This window comes from Delphinapterus leucas, chromosome 16, assembly GCF_059928025.1.
Source record: "Delphinapterus leucas isolate spDelLeu-1000000601 "Yukka" chromosome 16, BTC_Dleu_Yukka2, whole genome shotgun sequence".
Lineage (NCBI taxonomy): Eukaryota > Metazoa > Chordata > Mammalia > Artiodactyla > Monodontidae > Delphinapterus > Delphinapterus leucas.
Genome location: NC_143144.1, coordinates 24,217,810 through 24,245,035, shown reverse-complemented (window position 1 = coordinate 24,245,035; position 27,226 = coordinate 24,217,810). Strand labels below are relative to the sequence as shown.

Genomic DNA, 27,226 nt, shown 5'->3' with positions numbered 1-27,226 from the left:
TCTTTATTAAAGACACAAATTTCTTTTTCAGTTCATTTCTAATTAACTGGCCAACTTTTTACAGTTCACCAAATACTGAGTTCAAATTTTTATTTTTTAAATCGGTTATGCAACAAAGTTCCAAGTGAATAAGCGTCCTATTTATGACAGTGTTTTAAGCCACCTAATTGAAAGCATTATATATTTAAAATTGAAATTGAATATTTTTAAAAACTTCTAATCATCACAATTATAGCTTCCTAAACTACTGAGCAATCCTGCCCCCAAAGATAAATATGACAATGAGAAGAGATTTGAGAATATAAATATTTTAATCATTCACATAGCAAGCTCAGTATGTTTCAAATTCTTTATTATACATCATGGTTGCACAATTTGAGGCTGGTTAAATACAACTGTTTTTCAATTTTTCTTTGAATATTTTCCAGATTACTACATGCAAGTGACCATGAAAATATTTGGCATTTTAAAATTTTGAAACTCTGAACAGGCACTTACATGAAGGAAAACATTACCATTCACAGATATCCACATTTAAAATAGATGCTCCAGCACATGGTACCTGGAACCTTTTGCCAGTTAAGAAGTTGGTTACTGACCATTTTTCAAAGTGCCATAGTAGTAAAACAGGCTTAAAGAAATGTAATTTGGGTTACTTAGCTTACCCATAAAGTAAGGTTAACTGACAAGACTTGCACTGAAGTGTATAAAAAAATATTGGTACAAAAACCGATGAACCGTAAGTGAAAGTAGTTTCACACAACAGGCTTCAATTTAGTTCCTACACCCCACATTTAGTGTATTTGCGATCAGACCCCATGCATAGCATAAAAACAGATGACTGCAACCTTCTTTTTCAGAGGCTTTGAACAATACTTGAATATTAAAAAAAATTTAAACAGAGTGGATGAATTAGTTTAAATTTGAGTTTGAACTAGTCAACTTTCCAATTTAACAAACATGAAATTGTCGAGATTTGGGTAACTACATACTTCACCAGTTCTCCTGAGTCCCCCATCCTCAAATTTTCCCCTGAAAAGGGAAGAGAATATTTGCAAGAAAATTATATTTACATATATGTGCTAAAAAGATTCCTTAAATCAAAAAAATTTTTTTCAAAGTATTTATGGAAAAATTATATAGTTTTAACAAACTAAAATGCCAACATAGAGTCAACTCCACATTGCAGAAAACATACCGTGGTACCTATCTGATAATAGTAGCAAAATGGTTACTTAATATGGTACCCCCCCCAAAAAAAGCTGCAATGACATGCCACATAATCTCTTATGGAAAAAAATTTAATATTCACACCACAGAAGACTTCAAAGAGAACAAAATTCAGGAAGCCATGAAATGGTAGACTCAGAGGCACCTACAGCGAAACACTCATATGCATTTCTCAAACACGTATGGAAAAACAAAAATGTAGTTTTCAAAAATATTGAGATGCCATGTTTTAAATCTTTGCAGGATTAAGGGCCACTCAGGTTTTTCTAATTTTATTTGAACACAAAACGTTTAATTTTTTGCGTGTAGAGAATAAGAGGTAATCATTAGCATGAAAAAGGAGAATAAAAGAATCTGTAATCAACATTATGCAGAAAGAAAGCAAAATTACAAATACCAACCTACTCACATGAAAATCTTTAATGTTTATGCTGATGTACAGCTGAGTGCTTATCATTAAATGAAAGTGTGTGGTTAAAAAAACAACAACACGGCAGTTTAAGAAAGTTCCAGTGTTTCAAAGAAAGCACTTTTTAAATGTATATACATGAAGAACATTTAGTTATGTCATAAAATATACTCAGCACTGTAAGATAAAGGAAGACTATCATAAATGGGGTTTTGGCCTTTTCCCCGCCCTACACGCTGCGACCATCTTTAACCTGCCGAACTTCAATCTCAACAGATATAGGAGTTTTTTTCTTTTTTTTCTCCTATTCAGTTCACATTTCAGGCTGCTCAGCAGATGCCTGCGATTCTGGCGATTCAAATCGCTGGTGAAAGTTTGTTCTCTGTTTCCTCAGTTTTTCAGGAGCTTTTCTCCACAAAATTATCTCCTAGAAGACAAATGCAAGACAACAAATTAATGTCCTCATATTATTCCTTATATTTTCACCATAGAAATAATGCCACTTCAATTTTAACCATAACAAAACTAACTTCTTCCCTACAAAAGCCCTCCTCTTTCCTTATTGACTCACCTTCTTCCAATTCTAATATTGGGCCTCCCCTTCTGGCAACTCTGCTCCCCCCCCACCAACACCCATGCATGCCACCACCATGAATCCAATCTGGCACAAAGTTCTAGCTATTACTGCTTTAAAGAATTCCTAAAATCTACCTTTTGTTTGTTGTTCCACTGCCCTTATCCAAATTCAAGCCCTTCTCACTTCAACCTTAGATACTAAAACAGCTTCCTGGTAGATGGTTCTCCCTTCCTTGCCTGATACCCCTTTCTAAGCTATCCTTCCTATCACTTCCAGATTAGTCTAAAACATTGCTTGGATGACTCTTCCAATAGTTCTCAAGTTCCTCCAGGATAAATCTCCAACCCGGCATTCAAGCCCTCCATAACATTTATCTAATTTATCAACATCACTCTCTTCCCTACCTAGACCCCAGTACCCCACCAGCCAAACTGGGTTACTCTCTGCATCTAACGCACTTCAAATTAAACTTTCCCTCCATCTTCCCCTTTATATTCTTCAAATCCCTCTTCCTCTGCCTAAGTCTTACCCTAACCAATACATCCTGAGATCTCTTCTCTTCTAAATTCTTAAAATTACTTGCTTCATAAAGTCATGGCACGCTGTTTGTTTTTTAACGAACATAGCAGAATTTAAACATCCAAATGAATGCCCGTGGGAAGTATATACTTACTCAATAGGGCCACAATATGTAATTGATTTGGAAATTGTAAATTTCATATAATCTAATTTGAAATTATAAATCACCTATGTTTAATTATACAGCATTATGGCAGCATTAGCAGAGTAACTTTTCTCTCTTCCAAATTACTGTCAAACTATTACTTAAGTTTTCTGTTAATTATACAATCTCTCTCTTTCCACATATCGGCAATGTGAGGGCCTTGAGGACAAACCATGTTTAAAAATGTAGCTTTGGTATTCATCACAGTACTCAACACAGAATAATCTTTTTTTTTCAGAATAATTTCTAATTTAGTTTTGAACACTCAGCTGACATTCAAATATTTATTAATCTGATTCCGAATACAGAAGACCATTCTAATCACAATCTTTTATTCAAAATTCACCAAAGGCTTTTAACTGATTTTCAAATGAGAACAAGTTTTATGATAAACATCTTATATTTAAAAAGTATTAGGGGGCTTCCCTGGTGGCGCAGTGGTTGAGAGTCTGCCTGCTGATGCAGGAGACGCGGGTTCGTGCCCTGGTCCGGGAAGATCCCACATGCCACAGAGCGGCTGGGCCCGTGAGCCATGGCCGCTGAGCCTGCACGTCCGGAGCCTGTGCTCCGCAACGGGAGAGGCCACAACAGTGAGAGGCCCGCGTACCGCAAAAAAAAAAAAAAAAGAAAGTATTAGGGACTTCCCTGGTGGCACAGTGGTTAAGAATACACCTGCCAATGCAGGGGACATGGGTTCAATCCTTGGTCCGGGAAGATGCCACATGCCGCGGAGCAACTAAGCCCGTGAACCACAACTACTGAGCCTGTGCTCTAGAGCCCGCGAGCCGCAACACGCCTGGAGCCCACACGCCTAGAGCCCGTGCTCCGCAACAAGAGAAGCCACTGCAATGAGAAGCCCGTGCACCACAACGAAGAGTAGCCCCCGCTTGCCACAACTAGAGAAAGTCCGCACACAGCAACAAAGACCCAACGCAGCCATAAATTTTAAAAAAAAGTATTAGATTTGGGTCATCTCAAAAACATTTATAAGAAGATTGTTTAATTATGGAAAAATGGAAACCCCCAAATCCATCAAGTTGATGCAGTCATTAAAAGTGATAAAGGAAATCTTTGTCGATAAAGGAAAGCTATTCAAGATACTATTGACTGAAAAAACAAATTAAAGAACAATATGCATAATAATCATCTAAAAGCACATATACCAATTTGTCTAGAAAACTAATCACAATGGTGGCGGAATTTTTGTTGACCTTTTACTTCATTCTGTTTTTTATTGCCTGATTTTTTTTTTTTTAACAAGTAGCAGGTATTGTTTTTATAAAAAACAAAGGTTTCAAGAGAAAAATAAAAGCCTTGCCAGGGACCTCCCTGGTGGTCCAGTGGTTAAGACTCGTCACTTCCACTGCAGGGGCTGCGGGTTCGATCCTTGGCAGGGAAACTAAGATGCCGCGTGCCGCAAAATTAAATTTAAAAAAAACAAAACAAAACAAAAGCCCTGCCAAATTATAGCCCATTCTGGAGTCCTGCAGAATGACCAGGAAGAGATGGATTACAACATAGTTCCATTCATGCTTACTTCTATAACATACTGTCAGTGTTTTCACTTACTTAGAAACCCCCACTTGCTCAGTACAATAAAGCTTAGAAAAGTGGCTGCTTTCCAGGTGTTTTTGGAATTGCCACAGAACAAAATAACATCTGGGTGGCACCATACCTGCTGCTTGAAGTACCTCCTGTCTTCCTCGTCAACAAGGACTAGATTCAAAAAGTACCTTACTGAAAATTTTTTGTTCACATCTCTCATTGTTGGAGTTGGGTCATAGCCTGCTAAAAACAGTCTTATTGGAATTGATTCACCTGAAAGAAAAGCAATTCCCATTTAATTCTAAAGGATGATTAAATATATCAATAGTTACATAACACCTAAAACTAAGCATCATAGAGAAGACATTAATGCTTCAGTTCCTCACAAGACAGCAGCATAACAAAAGCTTTAGACAAGGGTTTCTCAGCCTTGACACTATTGACATTTTAGGCCCGATAATTCTTTGTCATGGATAAGGTCCTATGCACTGTATGAAGTTCAGCAGCATTCCTGGCCTCTACCCACAAGATGCCAGTAGCAGTCCCCAAATATGATAACCAAAAATGTCTCCAGGCATTGCCAAATGTCCCCTGGGGAGGGGGGACCAAAACTGCCCCTAGATGAGAACCACTGCTCTAGAGCCAAAATGCCTGGATTTGAATCCCAACTCCAGCCAAGTCACTTAACCATCTGTTTCATCTGTACCATAATTTCTAATCATGTGTATAAATTCTTGAATACTTATTACTAATTCACCCAAAGCAACAAACATGTTCAGAATGATGACATTCCTTCATTAGCAATGAAGCAATAGCAAAAAGATTGCTATTCAGATTCTCATGGCTTCTCTTTTTCTAAGAATAATTATTTGCATATTCTGCTTTGAATCCTTTTTATGTAATACTTTTCTTATGTATATCTATTTCCTTAAAGATGTACAACCCATCACTTTACATAAAAATTTGTGGCTGCTGGAATTTTACAAAGTTATGTTGCATAACACAAGAGTACACACACAAGAGTCCTGGAGTCAGAAACCCCTGGACTCAAACTCCAACTGTGCAATGACTAGCTATTGAAGGAAACCAGAATATGTCACCGAAAAATATTCCTCTTTGACATACAGATTATTTTGAGCTGAAGGCAATTAAGCAGCAGCAAAATCAGAAAAGAATCCCCTGTTCTGCCTAAAGGCAGGATATAAATTCTCCTTTTACTGAAGACAGCCTCTTTTCAGGCCAGGGATGGCACCAGAGGAATATGCAAACAAGCCTACTCCATTGGTTTTCTCCCACATATTTACCTGCCCGTAGTTTGCCGCCCTGGGAAGCCTAAACTGCTCTCCTTTGCCCAGTCATTTCTCTCCAAATTTATTGTTCTTTTGAAGATGCTATATAAGCTGAAATTCTAAGTCACAGCTTTGAGTTACTTTTTTGTTGAGGTTTCTCCTGGGTGATGTGTACTGCATGCATTAATCAACTGCTTTTCTCTTATTAATCTTTTTGTTAAAGAATTCCAGCTGAAAATCTAAGACGGGTAGAGGGAAAGTTCTGCCTCCCCTACAGTATATCACCTTTAACAAGTTTTTTACCTCTACATCTCAGTTTCATGTATAAAATAAGGGCTACCACTACCTAACTCAAAGTGTGGTAGGGAACTTGACAGCGCCTGAGAATACAATGCCTCATCTATAGTTGGTACTCAGTAAATGGTAACTACTCTTTGAAGTAATTACTAACAGAGTAAGAAAAACCCAAAGACATAAATTTAAAATGATAAATACTGGCTTCATTGTCTTAGACACTGAAAATTATCTACTAAGGGAACTGCTTATTTTCTTGAGGGCTATATAAGAACTCCAAAATCCCACAGAAATGAATACTCAATTATACTACACCTTATGTTCAGCGTGAGTAAAAAAGATTTACAGAGAGAAACTACGGTAACAAAAGATAATTAAAATATTATAAATTCAGAACTAGGGAAGAGATATCCATAAATGTCTCTTCTAAATTCTAAATTTAAACTGAGTAAAAAATTAAACCTTATTTCAAACTAGAAAGTACTAGTATAGTCTTCTCAGCATTTATACAAAGATGATCTTAAAAATCATTGTAAGAATCATTTTAAGAATTCACAGATATATTCACACTGAATAAATACTTTCAAACTAATCTGCCATGAACAGTGCTATCTGCACTACCTGTAACTTAAAAGTAAATGAAAAGTGTATTACCTTTTACTGGTGCACCATCCATTATTTCATATTTAGCGATTGTTTCTGTTTCTGTTGTGGTACTGGGTCCTAGTGCAATAATGTAAATGATATTAATTTAAATACTGCTAGAATATGATCTCCAGACTTATACCTTCTTCCTATTTTCTGACTACATTATTTTAGTACTAATTTACTTTCCCCTTTTGTGAAAATGTTGATCATTCTTTTCTATTTCTTGATCTACACTTACTTACCACCCAACTGAAGGTCTCACTCCCTTCCTCCCAAAGGTAATTCAGTAGACTCTTGAAAAACTGCAGGGGCTGGAGCGCTTGACCGTACACACAGGAAAACGTGTGTATAATTTATAGTCCATTCTCTGTATCCTCCACTCCTCCCTATCCACGGTTCCTCCCTATCTGTGGATTCAACCAACTGCAGATCATGTAGTAGTGTAATATTTACTACTGAAAAAAATCCGCTATAAGTAGACCCATGCAGTTCAAACCTCATGTTATTCAAGGGTCAACTGTATACAGTTCAGAAATAATCTTCACAGACTTCCTTCTATCATTTCTAATATCTGCTAAAATAGAAACTATCAATGCACAGCAGTGCACTGACATGCTAGTTTTCTCTGCAACACCCAAAATGTTTTCTCTTGTTAACTTTAACATAGACAAAACATCAAAGTGAATACCTGACATACATACAGTTCTTTTAAACAGTCAATGATATAAGTTTAAAAGGTAAACTAAAACATATAGTAATGATCCCAATGTTGTAAAATATATAATATGCAAAGGCTAAGGTCTGTTCTGGATTATGAGTACAAATTATTTTTTATTTAAAATTTTCCAGAACCGAACATAATTTTTATAGCTAGAAAAAAATGTTTAAATAAACAATTTCTTTTTAAACAACAAATGGGAACCTGAAGTTTGGTTTTAATATCTTTAAATCACTTTAACTTTTTTTTTTTTAATTTTTTTCCCCCAGTCTGTGGCTTGTCTTTTTATTCTCTAAACCATAGACAGTTTTTTTTTTTAATTAATTAATTTATTTTATTTTTGGCTGCCTTGGGTCTTCGTTGCTGTGCACGGGCCTTCTCTAATTGTGGCGAGCGGGGGCTACTCTTCATTGAGGTGCGCAAGCTTCTCATTGCTGTGGCTTCTCTTGTTGCGGAGTGCAGGCTCTAGGCGCACAGGCTTCAGTAGTTGTGGCATGCAGGCTCAGTAGTCGTGGCGCATGGGCTTAGTTGCTCTGAAGCATGTGGAATCTTCCAGGACCAGGGCTCGAACCCACATCTGAGCATTGGCAGGTGGATTCTTAACCACTGTGCCACCAGGGAAGTCCCTAATCACTTTAACTTTTATTAGCAGGTGAAAAATGGAGATTAAGAAATTACAGATATTTAAAATCATGACTACCAATTATAAATTCTTAAAAACTGTTGCCTAAAATTCTTTTTAGCAGAAAACCAGCAAAGTTAAAGGGAACAAACTAAATCTAAATATTAATTAAAATCAGGGAATTCCCTGATGGTCCAGTGGTTAGGACTTCGCACTTCCGCTGCAGGGGGCACAGGTTTGAGCCCTGGTCAGAGAACTAAGATCCCACAAACCACATGGCGTGGCCAAAAAAATAATAATAATTAAAATTAAAAAGCAGTTATGGGGCTTCCCTGGTGGCGCAGTGGTTGAGCGTCTGCCTGCCGATGCAGGGGACACAGGTTCGTGACCCAGTCCGGGAAGATCCCACATGCCACGGAGCGGCTGGGCCCGTGAGCCATGGCCGCTGAGCCTGCACGTCCGAAGCCTGTGCTCCGCAACGAGAGAGGCCACAACAGTGAGAGGCCCGCGTACCGCAAAAAAAAAAAAAAAAAAAAAAGCAGTTATGAACCAATAGAAGGTTTGGGGGCAACTGGTCAGCTATCTGGAGAAAAGTAAAGTTGGATCCATAGCTGATCTCTTACATCAGGACAAATTCCAAATGAATTAAAAGTTTAATTAATTAATTAAAATTCCTAAACTATAGTGTATTACTTTAGTAGAATCAAGCACAGAAAATTTTTAGAACCTCAGTGTAAAAAAGGCCTTTCTAACTGGTATAAAACCCAGAATCCAGTAAAAACTGATAAATCTGACTTACATAAACATCAAGAACTTCTAGATGGCAAAAACCACCATAAGCAAGACAAACTGGGGAAGTTTTGCTGCTCTTAATACAGAAAGAGGGGGACTTCCCTGGTGGTGCAGTGGTTGAGAATCCGCCTGTCAATGCAGAGGACATGGGTTCGATCCCTGGTCCAGGAAGATCCCACATGCCATGGAGCAACTAACCCTGTGCACCACAACTACTGAGCCTGCGCCCTAGAGCCCGTGAGCCACAACTACTGAGCCCACATGCTGCAACTACTGAAGCCCATGCGCCTACAGCCCGTGCTCCGCAACAAGAGAAGCCACCACAATGAAAAGCCTGTGCACCACAATGAAGAGTATTCCCCGCTCGCCGCAACTAGAGAAAGCCTGCACGCAGCAGCGAAGACCCAATGCAGCCAAAAAAGAAAGAAAAAAAAAAAAAAACAGAAGAAAAAGGGATTGATTTTCCTAATATATAAAGAGTTTCTACACATCAAAAGGAAAAGACTAATAATCCAATAGCGATGGGGCAAAGGATATGGATAGGTGGTTTACAGAAAAGAAATACAAATGGCTTTTATACACACATGAAAAGATGCTCACCCTCACTCAGATGAGAAAAATGAATTAAACTTTTCCCCCTACCCATGAGATCAGCTAAAAGTTTTATAACATCATGCTTATGAGAATATAAGGAGAAAGAGGTACCCTCCTACATTCATTGCTGGTAGTAATGCAAACTGGTACAGTCCATAAAGAGGAGAAACTAATAATATGAATCGAAATTACAAATGAATATACCCTTGGAAACAGCAATTCCACTTCTAAGATTTTATCTTGCACACAAACCAACACATATGTGAAATGATATTATTAACTAAAGCATTGTTTATAATAGCAAAAGACTAGAAACAACCTGTTATGTCCACCAATAGCTAGCACACCCATTGAATGGAATACTGTAAGAAAGATGAGGAAGTGTTCCACACATTGATATGTAAAGAACTCTAAAGTATGTATTGTATATAACCACTTAACTAAAAAAAGGGTGGGATGTAATGTAGAGGCACTTGCAGGTATATGGATAAATACTTAAAGGATTTTAAAACTTATAAACATATCACCTATGAGTAGCTGGAGTACATAAACAGGACACTTTTTACTGTATAATCGTTCACACTTTTTTTTTGAACCATGTGAATTTATTATCTATTCAAAAATTAATTTTTTTAAAAACAAATGAGTAACTCACTGCCAGCAATATTAAGTATCAAAGTTAGTCTCCGAGGTGGATATTTATTTTAAGTTTAAACAATATTTTAAGATTTCAAAATTTCAACTAAAATGAATTTCAGTTCAAATACTCTTCAACTTACCAATTCCCGTGATCTCTTTTTTGATCAGTTGTAACTCCATATGTTGGATTTTTATTCTTACTAATAAGAAGTAAATTTTTCCAACAATCACATCCTTTAAATGATACCTTTGGGGAAAGAGTATTTGTCACTTACTAAATATCAGTTTACAAAACAAACAAAAAGAGTGAAATATGTCCTGAAAGGCTTTATTAGATATCTGTAGGATAATTACTATTTAAGAATACCATTCTGACCATTCATGTGTTTAATGTTCTTTTTTGAAAAAAGTACTCATCATTTTACTATAAAAATAAGGAAGCAAAGTTTACTTGACCATCGATACACCTCAGAGGGAAGAATTAGCCTGATTAATTGTTGGTCCCTACGTAGAGGTTAACTTAGTTTCCAAAGAACTTAAGCATGGAAAATTAAGATTTTTATGCCTGAAAATTTTTATTTGGTGTATGAAGATGTTTTGAACATTAAAAACTCCACACATGGGTTTAGTGTCAGTATTACTGCAAGTGCTAGAATAGTGCAGCTAACAAATCACCTGGCCACAAAGAGAGACTCCATAAATTGAGTTTGTTGCTGTAATACCTACTAATCAAAGACTTTTCCCAGGGACCTTGAAATAATATGGTAGCAAACCTAGGAATTCCTGTAATTCCCAGAGGGCTTTTTTTTTTTTAAACTTCTCCCAGGTTTGGATCTCAAAATAATATCCCAAGAGTTGATTAATGCAATTATGTTAGTCTGAAAGGAGGCTTCCAGTGACAAGTTTTAGATCCTAAACTATCTAATAATTTTATCAACAATATAATTTAAGACCCTGAACGCGTGTGTATCACAATTTCAGTGATATAAACTGGGACATGACAAGTAATAAAAATCATGTAACAGAAGAGTGCACAGGAAGGGGACAAAAGAATGAACATCCATTTCTTCAACAATAAACTTTAGTGAAAAATAAATAAATAAAAGAGAAAACCTATAAATTAAAAGAGATTTAAGAATAAAAAAAAAAATGTAGTGTGTTTGGATCCACTGGATTTGAGCAAGTCTTGTTTGGATACTGATTTGAACAAACCATATGGGGAAAAAACATTTATGAGTAAATTAGGGAAAAGTGAACACTGACTAAATATGTGACGAGGTTAAGAAATTATTAATATTTTTAGATATATACTTTGGTATATGTTTGAAATTTTCCATAATAAAGCTTTAAAAGGCATTAATAAATAAAATAAGCGCCCATTTCTGAAAATGCACAACATATATAAACATATATACCCCCTCCCATGGAAAGATATACATGAGAATTTAATAGTGGTTAAGTAGTAATGGTGAAAATATGTGGTATTTTTACTTCCTTTGACTTTTCTACATTGTCAATTTTTTTAATAATAAAAATGTATTGCTCATGTAGTCAGAAAAAGAACATTTTTGCTTATTTTTAAAGAGATGACCAGCTAAAATGATCTCAAGACAAGAAGATAAATTTTTTGAGACACAGGATTAGATGCCTTCTGAGATGGTGAGATCCTCTATAAAAAATGGTCAATTACCAGGAATAGAATAAGAAAGACATCTGCGCTGAGTCAGAAACAAAACTAAATTCCTAAAGTTTCTTTCAGCTCAGAGATTCTGTTGGTCTGTTAACATCAGATTAATGTTGATTCTATCCTTACCTTGACCAATTTACAAAGACATAAAAGGTTTATTTCTTAATTTTCCCTGAACATTTATGTTATCTGTTTGTGAAAGGTACTTACTTTGATTTATTATATTCAAATTCTATGTGTAGACAATCTTCAATGCCCACTTCCATCTTAATAGAATTGTTGACATCAGGATAGGTAGCAAGCTGGTGAACAATAAGATCATATTCTTTTACCAAGTCTGTCAGTCTTCTTACTATCGTCACTTTAAGGAAATACCTACAAAATTAATGGAGAGGACAAGTTAAATCTCCTGTGATATATCTCAGTGTTTTAAATAAGCAAACATTAACTGCAACTCTGCTTTCTCCTTGCTGGAACTCCTTAGGGATCAATTTACTCCATTTACTTCATGAAGAAGTTTTCATTTTTAAATAAATACCCCCACCATAGAAAAAATGCAAAGTTCAATTTTAAGAATAGTGTACATACTTTTTAGATCAATTTGAAGCACCATCATCAAGCCTACTTGAGGACATCTCTCTAGATCACTGCTTTTTGTTTGTTTTTTGTTTTTCTCTAGATCACTTCTTAACCATACACTAAATGAGATTCATTGGGAAACTAATGGATTTAGAGAGTAATTCCATTTACAGGACAAATGAAGTACCTAAGAACAATTCACACAGGGAAGTGTATGACTAAAACTTCTCATAATAGGATTCTCTAAAACTACAGAAGGCTCTTACTACATCAGATGAGCATTAGCCAGAAAAAAACAAAATATCTGACAGAATTTTAAAAATCTTAAGCCTTCCAGTCCAAAATTATAATTAGAAGTTCTAATAAGACATTCAATAGTAGTCATTACTTTCTGGTTTTGATCTGTCTACAGTTTCTGATACATGTTCATACCTTAAACGGACATTGGCACCGATGTAAGATTCATATGGCTTTTCAACTTGCATAAATTCAAAATCATAACTTCTGCTCTGAGTCAGTTCTCCAGGTAAGGCTAGTTCTTTCACTAGGTTTACAAATTCGTGAGTATTACTCTTGTCATTGAAAAGTTCTAAGAAATTTTAAAAAGCAAAAAGACCAATTATATTTAATACCCATCTTATTAAAACCCAAACTTCTACTTCCAAAGCAAATAATTTTTACAAAAAGAATTAGTTGGATTTGTCTCCACTTTAAATACTAGAGCTATGATCTGAATTCCATTATCTTTCTCACTATTATGCTCCACTTAGGCATAAAAAAATTCAAGCAGCATAGCAAAATGAAAATTTCTATTATAAAAAAATGAATTCATTCCTTTAATGCATTTAGGGTTTGCCCAGTATGAAGCTGTTTTAACAGACATATTTCCAGCAATTATTTGAACTTCCTCCCTTCTAGGCAAAAAATGTATTGTCTTGTTGTTTTGCTTTAGTTAGGCAAATATATTACCTTGATAAAACTATAATACGCAAAAGACTAAAATCAACTATCAGTTAATTACTATAATTTGCCCCTTAAATATAATCTCATCCAAAATAGACATGTAAATAAATATCCACCCATTCCAATTTTGATACTTTAAAAATGTACAGTAAAACTTAGAAAGCTAGGACCTATTTTCTTTTCTCTTTTCCGAATCTGCAGTACCAAAAGATTTATACAGTTTAACTCCTACTAAATCAAGAATGTCTCTGAAATACACATATGGAAACATACACAAGTTGATCTAAGTCAAAAAGAAATTACATTTTTCCTTTTCACATGGAATTTTCTATTGACAAGTGAGTCTGGCTACAGGTACACACTAAGTTAGGAAGACAAATGGCATGGGTAATTAGAAAGTGAAGGATGAAGGTGACACTGCTAATTGTGAATAAACCTGGTGAAAAATGTAGGCAGATGGAAATTTCAGTGAGTAAACTAATTTACTTGAATTATTTTTCAAGGCTGGTAGCTTACATAACTCCTTTCACTTTTAGTAATTAAGTTTAATCACAAATAAAGGCAGGATTAGTCAAATATCATTTAATACAATTAAAAGAAACATGATTTAATGTTTATAAAATAAATCCTCTTTTATTACGCAAAATCAATTCCTTCTTTCCATAAAGCTAAGTGCCAAATCAAACTCTCTTCAAACTCAGTTATCAAAGAAAAAAAGTAATACTATTTTAAAACTCACCAATTTGACCTACAAATTCAATTCTAATTCCTTGGTGCTCTAGCCTCTTTCCAGATTGCTTAAAGGCTATGTTTACCTGCCAAAACATGAAATTGTAAGAGATGTTAACAATCCTTTGCGGGCCTACTAGCAGATTGCTTCCAGATGAATACAATGTATAAATATTTCAGGTATTCATTTCTGAAGTCTGAGACACCACCACATACCTAGATCCTACCTAGACCTTATAGTGCCAGAGAAGGTAAAACCTGCTCATATACAATCAGTAATGAACCTCTTACTTATATGTACACTTAAAGCATCTTCTTTGTTAGTAAGGAATCCTTCTTCACAGCTGGAGAACTATAAAGACTCAATAAAAGGGAAAACTTTCAACTATTCAAATATGTTTTCAGGTCAAACAGTTAAAAAATTCTACAACAGCATTTTAATGTAAGGTTATTACTAATTCCAAGAACTGATCTTAAAGATCACTTTCAGCCTTTTATAACCAACAATATATTGTTATAATTCCTGATCTTAAAAGCAATGCTTATTGCCCTGAGTCTGCTACTCATCCTAAAAACAGAATGTCTAAAGATTTAAATTTTGAGTATGATTATCTTACGTACTTTTCAAATTAAATATATAATCTAAAATCCCTAAATTCATATGTGCCAAATGGAAACCTTAATTTTATACATTTTAATTTGACAAAATATCTATAAAGTACATACATATTAAAAACAAAACTCGAAACATTTAAGGATTAGCTAACATACCAAAAAGCATACTTCCGGGTTTATTCTTTACTATAAAAAATATTGGTAGCATGACTCTTAAAAGCTTTTCTTCCAAATAGTGTTTTCAAAAGAGAACAGAAATTAAGGACCAATAAAAACTGAAGTTCAGTTACTTCTGTCTGTAAACTACATAATTAAAATATTCATGCTTCTATATCTTCCATATATCTGTGACCAGGATGAGTTAGTTACTTGCCTTCCAAATTAATATCTCAGAAAAACAAGTAAATAATTAAACAAATTTGTAGTACATCATATGATGTAGTATAATTAAAGTATAAAAATAATAAGGTCAAAGAATATTTAATGATGTGGGAAGATGTGCATGGTATGTCACATGAAGGAAGCATGGTCAAACTGTATACAAGTATAATGCCAATTATATTTTTTAAACTACAGAAAAAACTCTTAACAGGAGTTACTTCTGGAATGTATGCTTATGGGTAATTTTGTTTCCTTCTCTGTAGCTTTTTTTGACAGACGGCAATTAAATTTAACTTTAGAAAGTATATGCTTCAGGAGTCCCAAGACAATTCAATGGGGAAAGAATATTCTTTTCAACAAATAATGCTGGAACAACTCAATCTCAACATACCTTGCACCATATACAAATATTAACTCAAAATGGATAAAAGACCTAAATGTAAGAGCTACAGTTACAAAACTCTTAGAAGAAACATAGGTGTAAATCTTCTTTATCTTGGATAGGCAACTGTTTCACAGATGACACCAAAAGCATGAGAAATGAAATTTTAAAAAAGATAAACTGGACATCATCAAATAGAAAATTTTAGTACTTCAAGACACCACCAAGAAAGTGAAAAGACAACTCACAGAAATAGAGAAAATATTTGCAAAACATAACTGACAAAAGACTTGTATCTAGAGTATATAAAGAACTCTTACAACTCAACAATCAAAAGACAAATAACCCAATTAAAAATGGTCAAAGGATATGTACAGACTTTTCTCCAAAAGAGTTATACAAACAGCAATAAGCACATGAAAAGATACTCAATATTATTCATCATTAGGGGAAATGCAAATCAAAACCATTATGACCACTTCTCACCCACTAAGATGGCAATAAAAAATACAGACAATAATAAGTATTGCCAAGAATGTGAAGAAACTGGAACCCTCATACATTGCTGAAGAGAATATAAAATGGTGCAGCTGCATTGGAAAAGCCTGGCAGTTCCCTTAAAAGTTAAACATAGAGTTAACGTATGACCCAGCAATTCCATTCCTAAGTATACACCCCAGAGAAATGAAAACACACAGTCACACAAAAACTTAACACACAAATGTACAGCAATATTCATAACAGTCAACAAACAGAAACCCAAATATCCTCAACTGAAATGTCCTCAACTGATGAATGGATGAAGAAGTGTGGTACATCCATATACTACACAGATATATACTGAAATATTATTCCGCTATAGAAAAGAATGGTGTTTTGATACATGCTGCAACATGAATGAACCTTGAAAACATTATGCTACATGAAATGAGGCAGACACAAAAAGACAAATCTTATATGACCACTTATATGAAACAGAACAGGCCCAGAACAGGCAAATTTATAGGAAAAAAAGTAGACTAGAGGGACTTACTTCCCTGGTGGAGCAGTGGTTAAGAATCCGCCTGCCAATGTAGGAGACACCGGTTTGAGCCCTGGTCCAGGAAGATCCCACATGCACGCAGCAACCCTGTGTGCCACAACTACTGAGCCTGCACTCTAGAGCCCGTGAGCCACAACTACTGAGCCTACATGCCACAACTACTGAAGCCCATGTGCCTAGAGCCTGTGCACCACAAGAGAAGCCACCACACACACAAAAAAAAGAAGCCACCACAATGAGAAGCCCACGCACCGCAACAGAGAGTAGCCCCCCTTCGCCGCAACTACAGAAAGCCTGTGAGCAGCAACGAAGACCCAACCCAGCCAAAAATAAATAAACTTATTTTTTTAAAAAAGTAGGCTAGAGGTATCCAGGGACTGGGAGAAAAGGGAAAAGAGTAGTTATTGCTTGATGGGTACAAAGTTTCTGTTTGGGGTGATGAACAAATTTTTAAAATAGTGGTGATGGGGGCTTCCCTGGTGGCACAGTGGTTGAGAATCCGCCTGCCAATGCAGGGGACACGGGTACGAGCCCTGGTCCAGGAAGATCCCACGTGCCACGGAGCAACTAAGCCCATGTGCCACAACTACTGAGCCTGCGCTCTAGAGTCCGGGAGCCACAACTACTGAGCCCACGTGCTACAACTACTGAAGTGCTACAACTACTGAAGCCCGTGCGCCCTAGAGCCCTTGCTCTGCCACAAGAGAAGCCGCTGCAATGAGAAGGCCATGCACTGCATCGAAAAGGAGGCCCTGCTCCGCAACTAGAGAGAGCCCGAGCACAGCAACGAAGACCCAATACAGCCAAAAATAAATAAATAAATTTATTTAAAAAAAAATAATGGTGATGATTGCACAACACTGTGAATGTGATTAATGCCACTGAATTAGACACATAAAAATGGTTAATATGGTAAATTTTATTATATATATATTTTTAAAAAGGAATAAACCTTGAAGACATCATGCTGAGTAAAAGAAGCCAAACACAAAAGGCCACATATTTTATGATTCCATTTATATGAAATGTCCAGAATAGGCAAATCCACAGAGAAAGAAAGCACACTTATAGATTAGTGGATGCTAGGTGTCTTAGTCCATTCGGGCTGCTATGACAAAATACCATAGACTAGGTGGCTTAAAAACAACATAAATTTATTGCTTACACTTCTGGAGGCTGTGAAGTTCAAGATCAAAGCGCCAGGAGATTTGGTGTCCGGGGATAGCTTGCTTTCTGGTTCACAGACGGCTGTCTTTTCACTATGTCCTCACATGTCAGAAGGTGCACATGGGATTTCTCTGAGGACACTAATCCCATTCATGAGGGCTCTGCCCTCATGACCTAATCATCTCCCAACCCCCCCTAGCCCCACCCCCCCAATATATCACACTGGGGATTAGGTTTCAACACATGAATCTTATAAGGACACAAACATTCAGTTTATGGCACCAAGGGAGTTACTGCTAATGGTATGGTGTTTCTTCTGGGGTGATGAAAACATTATGGAATTAGATAGTGGTGACAGTTGCACAACTCTGCAAATATAGTAAAAACCTCTGAACTGTACACTTTAGTAGGGTGAATTTTATGGTATGTGAATTACAACTCAATAAAGCTATCTTTAAAAAAATAAATGAAAAAAATAAAAAATGAAAGTATATGTCACAAATAAACCAATGGAACAGAACAGAGATGTTGAAACAGACTCATACAACCTCTGGCTGATGACAAAGGTGATGCTGCAGTGTAGTGGGGGAAAGGATGGCTTTTTAATAAATGTCCTGGGTTAATAAGATATCCATGTGGGGAACAAACAAACAAACAAACAAGTAGCCTTGACTCCTATATCACAAAGACAAAATCAATTCCAAAAAACTGAAGATCTAAATGTGAAATTGTTTTAAATTATAGGAAAAACAGGAGAACATCTTCATGCCCATACGGTAGGCAAAGATGTCTTCAACAGGATACAAAAAGCACTAACATTTGTAGAGTATTAAAATTAAGAACTCCTGTTCATCCAAAGATACCATTAAGATAGTGAAAAATCCAGCCAGAAAGATATTTATAATACATATGCAAAGGACTCTATATTGAGAAGCACGTATCAAGAACATACCAAAAAAAAAAAAATCCTACACATCAATAAGGAAAAAAGTCAACTGAGTATAAAAATGAGCCCAAAAAACTCCCCACCAAAACCCAAAGCCTTGAATAGGCATTTCACAAAGGACATCAAATAGCCAATAAATATATGAACAGTCACTCAACCTCATTAGATGTCAGGGAAATGGAAATGTACACATGTAGCGAGAAAATGAGAAGATAAGACGACAAGCCATAAACTGGGAGAAAATATTTGCAGAAGCCACATCTGAGAAAGGGCTGTTTTCCAAAAAGGGCTGTTTCCCACTCTTAAAACTCAATAAGAAGAAAACAAACAACCCGAATGAAAATTAGGCAAAAGATTTGAACAAGCACTTCACCAAAAAAGATATATATTTGAAGATAAACATATGAAAAGATGTTCAACATCATATTATTAGGGAACTGCAAATTAAAACAATGAGATACCACTACAAAACTATTAGAATGGGCAAAATCTAGAACACTGACATCATCAAATGCTAGCCAGAATGTGGTACAACATGAACTCTCATTCATTGCTGAAAATGGTAGTGCTACTTTGGAAAATAGTTTGGCAGTTTCTTACAGAACCAACACTATTTCCTTTACTCGTTTGACATGTTCCATCCTTTTAATGATTTTGTCTGCTCTCTTTCAGGCCTCTTCTCTTTCTCCCCATCATTTTAAAGGGAGAGTAAAGTAGAAAAGCAAAAAATTTATTTCAAATATAACACTAAGACATCAGTAAGTAAACTGGCAAAGGACCAGAATAGACGATGCAGTAAAATAGCTAATAAACCTAAGTTCAACCTATCTAGTAACCAAAGAAATGCTATCTAAGAATAGTATCATTTTTGCCTATAGAAATAGCAAAGATTAAAAAGTGACCATATTCAGTACTACCCTGAGTGAAACAAGGCATTAAGTGAACATGTGATTTGATGCAAATTCTCCAGGTTAATATGTATTGATACCCTTCAAATATTCATGTCTTTTGGTCCAGCAACTCACTTCCAGGAATTCATTCTAAGGAAGTAATCTTATCCTACAGAAATTTGGAGAAAAACTTATGTACTAAAGTTTTATTACTAAAAACATGCCTGTATTACTAAAGATACGGTGATATACTACAAGCAGTCTGAAAAATACAGTAGAAACTATTTAAATATCCAATAATAGGGAAAAGTTATGCTTAATATATTATACATACATTAACTAATGCAGAGAAACTAGGAGGAAACACATTCAAATTTTAACAGTGAATTATTTCCATATGATGGGAATATAGATAATTATTTTATTTCCCAAACTATCTACCATGTGTATGTATCACCTTAACAAGCAGGGGAGAGAAACTCTTAATATTTCAAAAATATTGAAAATAATTGAAAAATTATTTCAAATGTTTTATGACTTGATTTTATCTAGGATATTACCATTCTTCAGTATCACAAACTAATAAGTACTAATCATGTTCTGTAAGGTATAAGAATAATCTTATACATCACTTGGTAAGGAAAAGGAGGAAAACGTTAAACCACAGAAGGCATCATAAATGCATCTGACCATGCATGGACACGTTCCAAATGTACTTAAGTCTTCTATAAAGTATCAAGAAATGAGATCAACAGACACAATGACAGTAGTACAGACAGATAAGCTATAAAGAATGAGAAAGAAACTTTTAGAAAGGTATACTAGAGAATTATCCCCAATCTCCACAACTCAACTTTATGTTAAAGGAGAAACAAACTTTGAGTGGATCACAGCCCCACTGTAGAAACTGTCTGAAGTTAAACAGATGCACATAGTCACAAACACACAAAATTTTGCACAGAGTTTAATTTAGACTCTGCCCCTGTAACCCTTCCAGTTTAAGAATCTTTCCTGTAAATGTTCTATTGAATCAAGGATTTAACTGACCTGAAAAAAATTTTCCATCTCTAATAAAATCATTCAAATTTAGATACAGCACAAGCCATTTTCATGACTAATTCTAATACGCTACAACTAGGTAATTCTCCAAACAAAATATTTACCTTCCCTGAAACAGATTCTCCATCATAGAAAAGATAGTGTTTTTCTACTTTGCCATCCTCAGTTTTCATTTCTGCCATTTTCCTGGTTTCCCCATCATTAAGGACAACATCGATCTCACAAATGGGACCAAAAAATCCTCCAAGAAAACTCTGAAATAAAAGGAAAATGTTCATAATTATGTTTTGTCAGTCACTACATTTCTAAATTCAAATTTAATTACCTATAACCTACAGTTAATCAATGAATTCACAAGGAAATAACAACTTATATCAAATACTACATCAAAACTAAAATTTCATACAATATGCATACAGTTAATGCTGTACTGTATGCTTAAAATTTTGCTGAGGATATATTTGTTATATGTTTTCTACCACAATAAAATTAAAAGACAAAAAAAAACAAATTTAAACACGCTATAATTTCAATCATTTCCACAGGTAACCACTATAAATAATCAAATAGTAACATATACCAAAGATCTAAAAGGACTACCCCAGTGGTCCAGTGGTTAAGACTCCCCACTTCCACTACAGGGGATACAGGTTCAATCCCTGGTTGGGGAAGTTCCGCATGCATGCCGCGGGGCTAAAAAATTAATCCTAACATCTGGATTTGAAAGGTTACCTTTAGTAATAAACTATGAGGTTCTTTCATTATACTGCTATAATGAAACTCATACAATCCCAATTACTCGTGAGTTATTACAATGTGCTAGTTATGGTAAAATCTACTGCTATATAGGTCTGAACAGCATGTGTTACATTGTGTAAGCCCTTGGAATAAAACTGGCTCTAATGGAGGAGACTAATTAAATTTCTACAAATTTTGTGAATACCCAAAAGAAGTGAGCTAAAACTAGGCATGTTTGGTAAGACCAGCCCTCCTGCAGGAAGTTAGTATTGGTGCAGTAGCAAAATCTAGAGCAAGGAACTTGCGTTAAGGCTCAGTTCTGTCCTCAGGAGGACAGCAAACAAGCTAATGATCCTGCTAAGGCTATGTGGGTCATAGGATGATACTATGATCAAAGGAGATAGTGTTTTCCTAAATTCTGAGCTTGCTTCTTTGTTTTTTGGCAGTGCCACGCAGCTTGTGGGATCTTAGTTATAGAACTCGGGCCCTCAGCAGTGAAAGCTCAGAGTCCTAACCACTGGACCGCCGGGGAATTCCCACTTCTTTATTTTTATTAATCCTTTATTAACAAAAGGATTATAATTTCATGAAATCAACTCAAAGAATTGCCAGATTAGTACTTATGACATACTCCAAAGACATAACCAGCAAATCTTCCTTTTGGCAAGATGTTTTAATCTTTCCTGGCAATATTATAAATGACAAACAATTTTAATTAGAAAACTATTCTGAACTTAGAATGAAAAACATCAGTGATAGGGCATGTGCACTGTCCCTTCCTAGTTAGCTTTCATACCCCAAGTTTTAAATTCAAAACTTGCTCGAAATGGTATACATTCTCGTAACAGTTACAAATATGAGAATGTATAGCAGCTGAAAATCAGTTACTATTTATCAAGTATGTGCAAAGCACTGAGCCAGCAAAGCGGGGGGGGGGGGGGCTGCTGTGGGAGGAGCAATTATGAAAGGGTAGAACATGACAGTCCAAAATTCAGGTTATAAAATAGAAGCAGGAAAATAAAATTTAATTTTCTCATTCCCCCTTAATATTCTTAGAGCTGGTTGCAGGAAAATGAGATTTGAAAACTATAAAAATTGTTTTACAAATGAAAGGAAATATTATGGTAACTTTTCCCACATACATATACTTAACACATACAGCTGAACTGGGATTTGAAAGTTGATATTAAAAGATCAAATAATCAAAAATAAAATAAAATCAAAATTGCCACTAATTAAAATGGTATAAAACAGACTTAAAAGTCACATAAAACTTCACAATTAACTAACAATTAGTAATTGTAAACAATAAGTTTTATTTTGACACTATATGTAAAAATGTAAGTCTTAGGCCTTAAAAATATGTAAAAATTATGTGTTATCCTCTATTATTTTCTGTATGCATGAAGTATTTCGTAACTAAAAATTAAAAATGGACTTACTTTTCAACACAATCAAAACACTAAGATCGGGAGAGATCAGAAGGAATAAAAAAAGCCTAGTGTAGCATATGCAGAAAAACAAAAGGTTGATGATAAACTACAGCACTTTAACACGGTTAAGTTAATGAGGCCATGAAAATTTAGCACTGGGTTAACATCCAGTTTTTTACACCAGGACACATCAAAAATGAACTAGTCTTGGTAAAAGCCTCCAGAAAATTGTGCATGTAGATAACAGAGAGAAAAATATCTGAGAAAAAAGTTTGTCTTGTTTTCCTTCTAGAAGGAGTTGAAAGAAAGATTCTCTACCCAAAGTCTTCTAGAGTTCTTATTTCTAAAAAAAAAAAAAGGAAGGGATTTCCCTGGCGGTCCAGTGGTTAGGACTCTGCGCTGTCACTGCTGAGGGCGTGGGTTCAATCTCTGGTCAGGGAACTAAGATTCCACAAGCCGCATGGTGTGGCCAAATAAATAAATGAAGTTTTTATTTCAAGATGTGCATCTTCTGTATTTCAAACAAAAAGTCACAAAATTAAAATCTTCTTAAAATTATTCACAATCAAATTATAATACTTCTGATATATAAAGAGGAAAAAAATGGTCAGAATGGTGAAGACCAGAAGAAGGAAAAGGAATAAAAGCTGTAAAGAGGGTTAGGATATATTAACATATACTTCTGCTGAAATTACAGAAGGCAGTTTTGAAATCTTTTACGAGAAAGACTACCAAGTTCTTTTAGAAAAGATATCTTCAAGTGAGCATTCAAAATAGGGGATTTTCAGCAGCAATACTAGACAATATACAGGTTCAAATGCTTAGGTGGCCTTTAAGTAACTAGAGCGCAATATATATGACTACTTAAATATTAGAGCAATTGTTCTCACAGTTTTCCAATCGTAGCGTGAACTACATATCACTGAATTTAGCTTAATTTAAGATTTTTCACATAATTTGTAAACCTAACACTGAGCATTACCATCTAGCAAAATTACACGTGTATATGTTAAAATACAAACTTTTTAGCCCTCACTGAAGAAATTTCACTACATCCAGTGGCTGTAAAGAAATGCAACTCAAGGTGAGGCAGAAGACAGGCTCTCAAAATTTATTCACTTAGGGCATACACGAACAATGAAACAGCAAATTTTCATACATATATTATTACACTTGTGCCCATTTCAGTGTTATAAAGCTTTACAATTGTGTTTGTTTCAAGAGTAACTTGAAAATAAAAATTGCTCTTGAACATAATTCAAAAGCTCATTAAAAGTAATAATTTTAAATGTAAGCAAAAGATAGGAGGGCCTTTTAAGTTTTCTTTGCAAATTATATTCAACTAAAGAAGGCTTCTTTAACTCCCTGACAAGACAAGGTCCCCCAATACTTCCTTCTTATCACAACTGTAATTATTTGTTTCCACGTTAAACAAATAATTACACAAATAAATGTTTATCTCCCTCTGGATTGCAAGCTACAAGAGAGCAAGGGCTGTTTCAGTCTTGCTCAGGGCCCCTGGGAGCACCTAAGTATTGTAATTATTTGTTTAAAAAAAAGAGGAAAAGGTTCCAAGTTTAAGAATGAACATGTCTGTCCTCTCTTTTATAAATTAAAACAACTCGATTTCTGACTTTAAATGTATTTATTCAAAGTAACTTTTTTTTTTTTTTTTAAATAAACCTAGCTTGGTCTATAAGCCAAAAGTCTCAAGCAGTTTACGGAACCGGGTGAGCTTTGGGAGAGCAGGTACTATTAAGGAGAGCACACAGTAGGCGCTCAACATAAGCTTGCTAAGTGAACCGAGTAAATGAATACTACCATAAAATGAGCCAAGTGAGATCAAATCTAGAGAAGATCGCCAACACACACAAAGCTAAACGCCATCGCGCCCACGCTGGTGCTTCCCACTAACTGTGGTGAGAGTACTCAGATTTCCCTCCCTCCTCTGCTCCCTAGGCCATTTCAACATCCCAAAGCGGTAAGTTTCCAGAATGGCTTGGTGAGGGAAACGAGACCTAACGCTTAAAACGGCGCGCAAGAAACTACTGCCTTTTGCATTAAAAACGTCCTCCCCTCCAACGTCCTTCTCTTTTTCTCTCCCATTCTATAACTGTCAACATCAAGGCTGAACTGGGGTCAGGAAATCGCAGAATATCACCGTATGCAGGCTAAAAAAATCACGGAGTTTATCAAGCTCCCGATCAACACTGGAAGAGAGTGACCAAATCCCCCCGAGTCCGGAACTGGGGGATTCTTGGGTCACCCCACCTGAAAGGAAGCGAGGCTGCCCGGGAGGAGCAGAGGGGCTGGCTACCTTGGAAGGCGAGGGGGAGGCGGGCCCCCGCAGAGGCGGGGTCCGAGTACCCAGCCAGGGCCCCCACAGCCGATCGAGGAACTCGGGCAGAGGCTCCGACATGGCCAGGAGAACGCGCCGCCACCAGCAGGTGCTCGGGCATCGCCGAGACCGGGAAAGGGCGGCGCAGCCCAATAGTCTCCGACCCCGCGGCGGCCAAACAGGCCTAACCCGGCCCCCCCGCCCTGCCCGCCTGCCCCCTCCAGCCGCTCCCCGCAGCCCCTCCCGCGACATCTGGCCCGCCGTTGGCCGCCCCGCCGCGCGCTCCGGGGCGAGGGCTGCAAGCAAGCGCGCTGGCCGCCGCGCACTCACCATTGTCATCGCCACCGCCGCGCGCCCCACACTTCACTCCTCTTCCCTCAGGAGAACTCCCAGCCCCGGCTCCCTCCGCCCAGCGTCTTCGTCACGTGACTTCGGGCAGCTCGCCGCACGTGACCCCTCCTTTCCCTTCCTCCCCTTCGCCCAGCACTGGCCCCCTTCGCCCAGCACTGGCCCCCTCCGGGCCTCTCGCCCCGCCCCACTGGTCAGCCTGGCGCTCCGAGGAGAGGCCGTTTGGAGGCGGGGCCTCGTGCTCCACCCCACGGCGGAGGGTTGGGGTCACTGAGTGGCGTCAAGTGGGTGGGGCCAGGGCGGACGTAGGTTCCCCAGGTCCTCCGCGCCCTCTTGTCTGTCACGTGAGGGGCGGTTCGCTGACCGGCGGTTCGCTGACGGGCTTTTTGCCACACCCAGTTCCACTTCTAGTGGAAGTTTGAGCAGCTGGGAAAGAAGAAAGGAGGAAAGAAAAGGTTCGTGCGGGAGGCCATCTCTGCGGGTGGGTTATTAGGCCGAGGAGTTGAAGGGGCGCTGTTACCCGAAGCCCTGATTCGTTAGGCCTCGCAAGAGACGTGCTCTCTCAATTCGGGGATGAGGCATTCTGCCACCATTCTCGAACTCTACCCAACTTCCTTTCTTTCCCTCAGCTTCTGAGATTTGAGAACTCAGAAGCTTTGTCACCTATGAGGAGACCAAAAAAAAAAAAAGGGTACTGTATCCGTTGCCTCGTAAAGTACACAGATAGTTCCTGAACTATCCGCCCCTTAGCTGTGGAGGACTGAGAAATCACTTGTACCGCCCTGCCATTCCGTGAGGGGTGGAAGGCGTTCCTGAAAAGCGCAATGATGCTGCTCAAAAATACTCTGTCTTGGGCTTCCCTGGTGGCGCAGTGGTTGAGAGTCCGCCTGCCATTGCAGAGGACACGGTTCGTGCCTCGGTCCGGGAAGATCCCACGTGCCACGGAGCGGCTGGGCCCGTGAGCCATGGCCGCTGAGCCTGCGCGTGCGGAGCCTGTGCTCCGCGACGGGAGAGGCCACAACAGTGAGAGGCCCGCGTACAGCAAAAAAAAAAAAAAGTACTCTGCCTTTAACCGCAGCCTAATCACTGTGGTGTAAGCCTAGAGGACGGGCCCCTGAATGGAATACTGTTTTTTTTTTAACACCTTTATTGGAGTATAATTGCTTTACAGTGATGTGTTAGGAATACTGTTTTAAGATCTCAAAACTTAGCGTTGAGCCACCGCAGTGCACTCTATACATAACCAAAGCAGAAAAAAATGAGTCTGAACCTACCGGTTTTCCCATCATAACAAAACAGCATCAAGTTTGTGAGGCAAGGTCTTAAAGCGAGTCTCAAATTTAAAAGGCTTGAAATTAGAGTTTGGTCTCTAACCACATTAGAATTGAACTAGAAATAACAAAAAGCCAGAAAATCCACAAATGTTTGGAAGGTGAGCAACATAATTCTAAACCTCTATGTCAATATTTCAGTGGGAATTTTTATATAGTTTGAACTAAAGGATAATGAAAATACAACATAGTAGAATTAATGGGATGCAGTGAGCAGTGTTAAGAGGGAGATCTGTAGCATTAAATGCATGTATTTGAAAAGAAGAAAGGTTTAAAATCTGCAATCTGTGTTCGCCTCGGGAAGTTAAAAGCATATTTAGCATGTGGAGGGGAGCAGGGGTTACATGGGAATTCTGTACTTGCTATGAACCTAAAACTGCTCTGAAAAATGAAGTCTATTTAAAAAATAAAAAGCGCTCACATATATGGTCAAATGATCTTTGACAAAGGTGCAATGATGACTCAATGGGGAAAGGACAGCCTCTTCAACAAATGGTTTTGGGAAAACTGGGTATCT

At 37.1% G+C, this 27,226-nt stretch overlaps 1 protein-coding gene across 5 annotated transcripts; it reads right to left on the bottom strand.

Annotated features, from left to right (window-relative positions):
• Positions 1–292: 292 nt before the first annotated feature.
• On the bottom strand, positions 293–25,491 carry VPS26A (VPS26 retromer complex component A). 5 transcript variants are annotated; one of them, XM_089897586.1, is made up of 10 exons: positions 25,361–25,479; positions 22,702–23,203; positions 20,626–20,775; positions 14,050–14,125; positions 12,780–12,936; positions 11,979–12,143; positions 10,222–10,328; positions 6,723–6,791; positions 4,616–4,758; positions 293–2,066 (listed from the first exon to the last, which is right to left on the bottom strand). In XM_089897586.1, exons 3-10 carry the CDS (start codon positions 20,701–20,703, stop codon positions 1,953–1,955), a joined length of 909 nt encoding a protein of 302 aa, XP_089753712.1. In that variant the 5' UTR covers positions 20,704–20,775; positions 22,702–23,203; positions 25,361–25,479; the 3' UTR covers positions 293–1,952. The 5 variants fall into 5 exon arrangements, with proteins under 5 accessions (XP_089753712.1, XP_022446453.1, XP_022446452.2 ...); XM_022590745.2 differs by lacking the exon at positions 22,702–23,203 and having other exon boundaries at positions 25,361–25,491; XM_022590744.2 differs by lacking the exons at positions 22,702–23,203; positions 25,361–25,479 and adding an exon at positions 25,010–25,181.
• Between the last annotated feature and the right edge of the window lie 1,735 nt (positions 25,492–27,226).

Bases quoted from the DNA above. Each gene is read 5' to 3' on its own strand.
- VPS26A (XM_022590744.2), bottom strand. From the start codon at position 25,111: ATGTCGGAGCCTCTGCCCGAGTTCCTCGATCGGCTGTGGGGGCCCTGG. The intron at 12,144-12,779 runs GTATGAACATGT...TTAATTTTGTAG, and splicing joins GGTGCCAATGTCCGTTTAAG to GTATTTCCTTAAAGTGACGA. The intron at 2,067-4,615 runs GTATGGTGCCAC...TTTGTCTTCTAG, and splicing joins GGAGGTACTTCAAGCAGCAG to GAGATAATTTTGTGGAGAAA.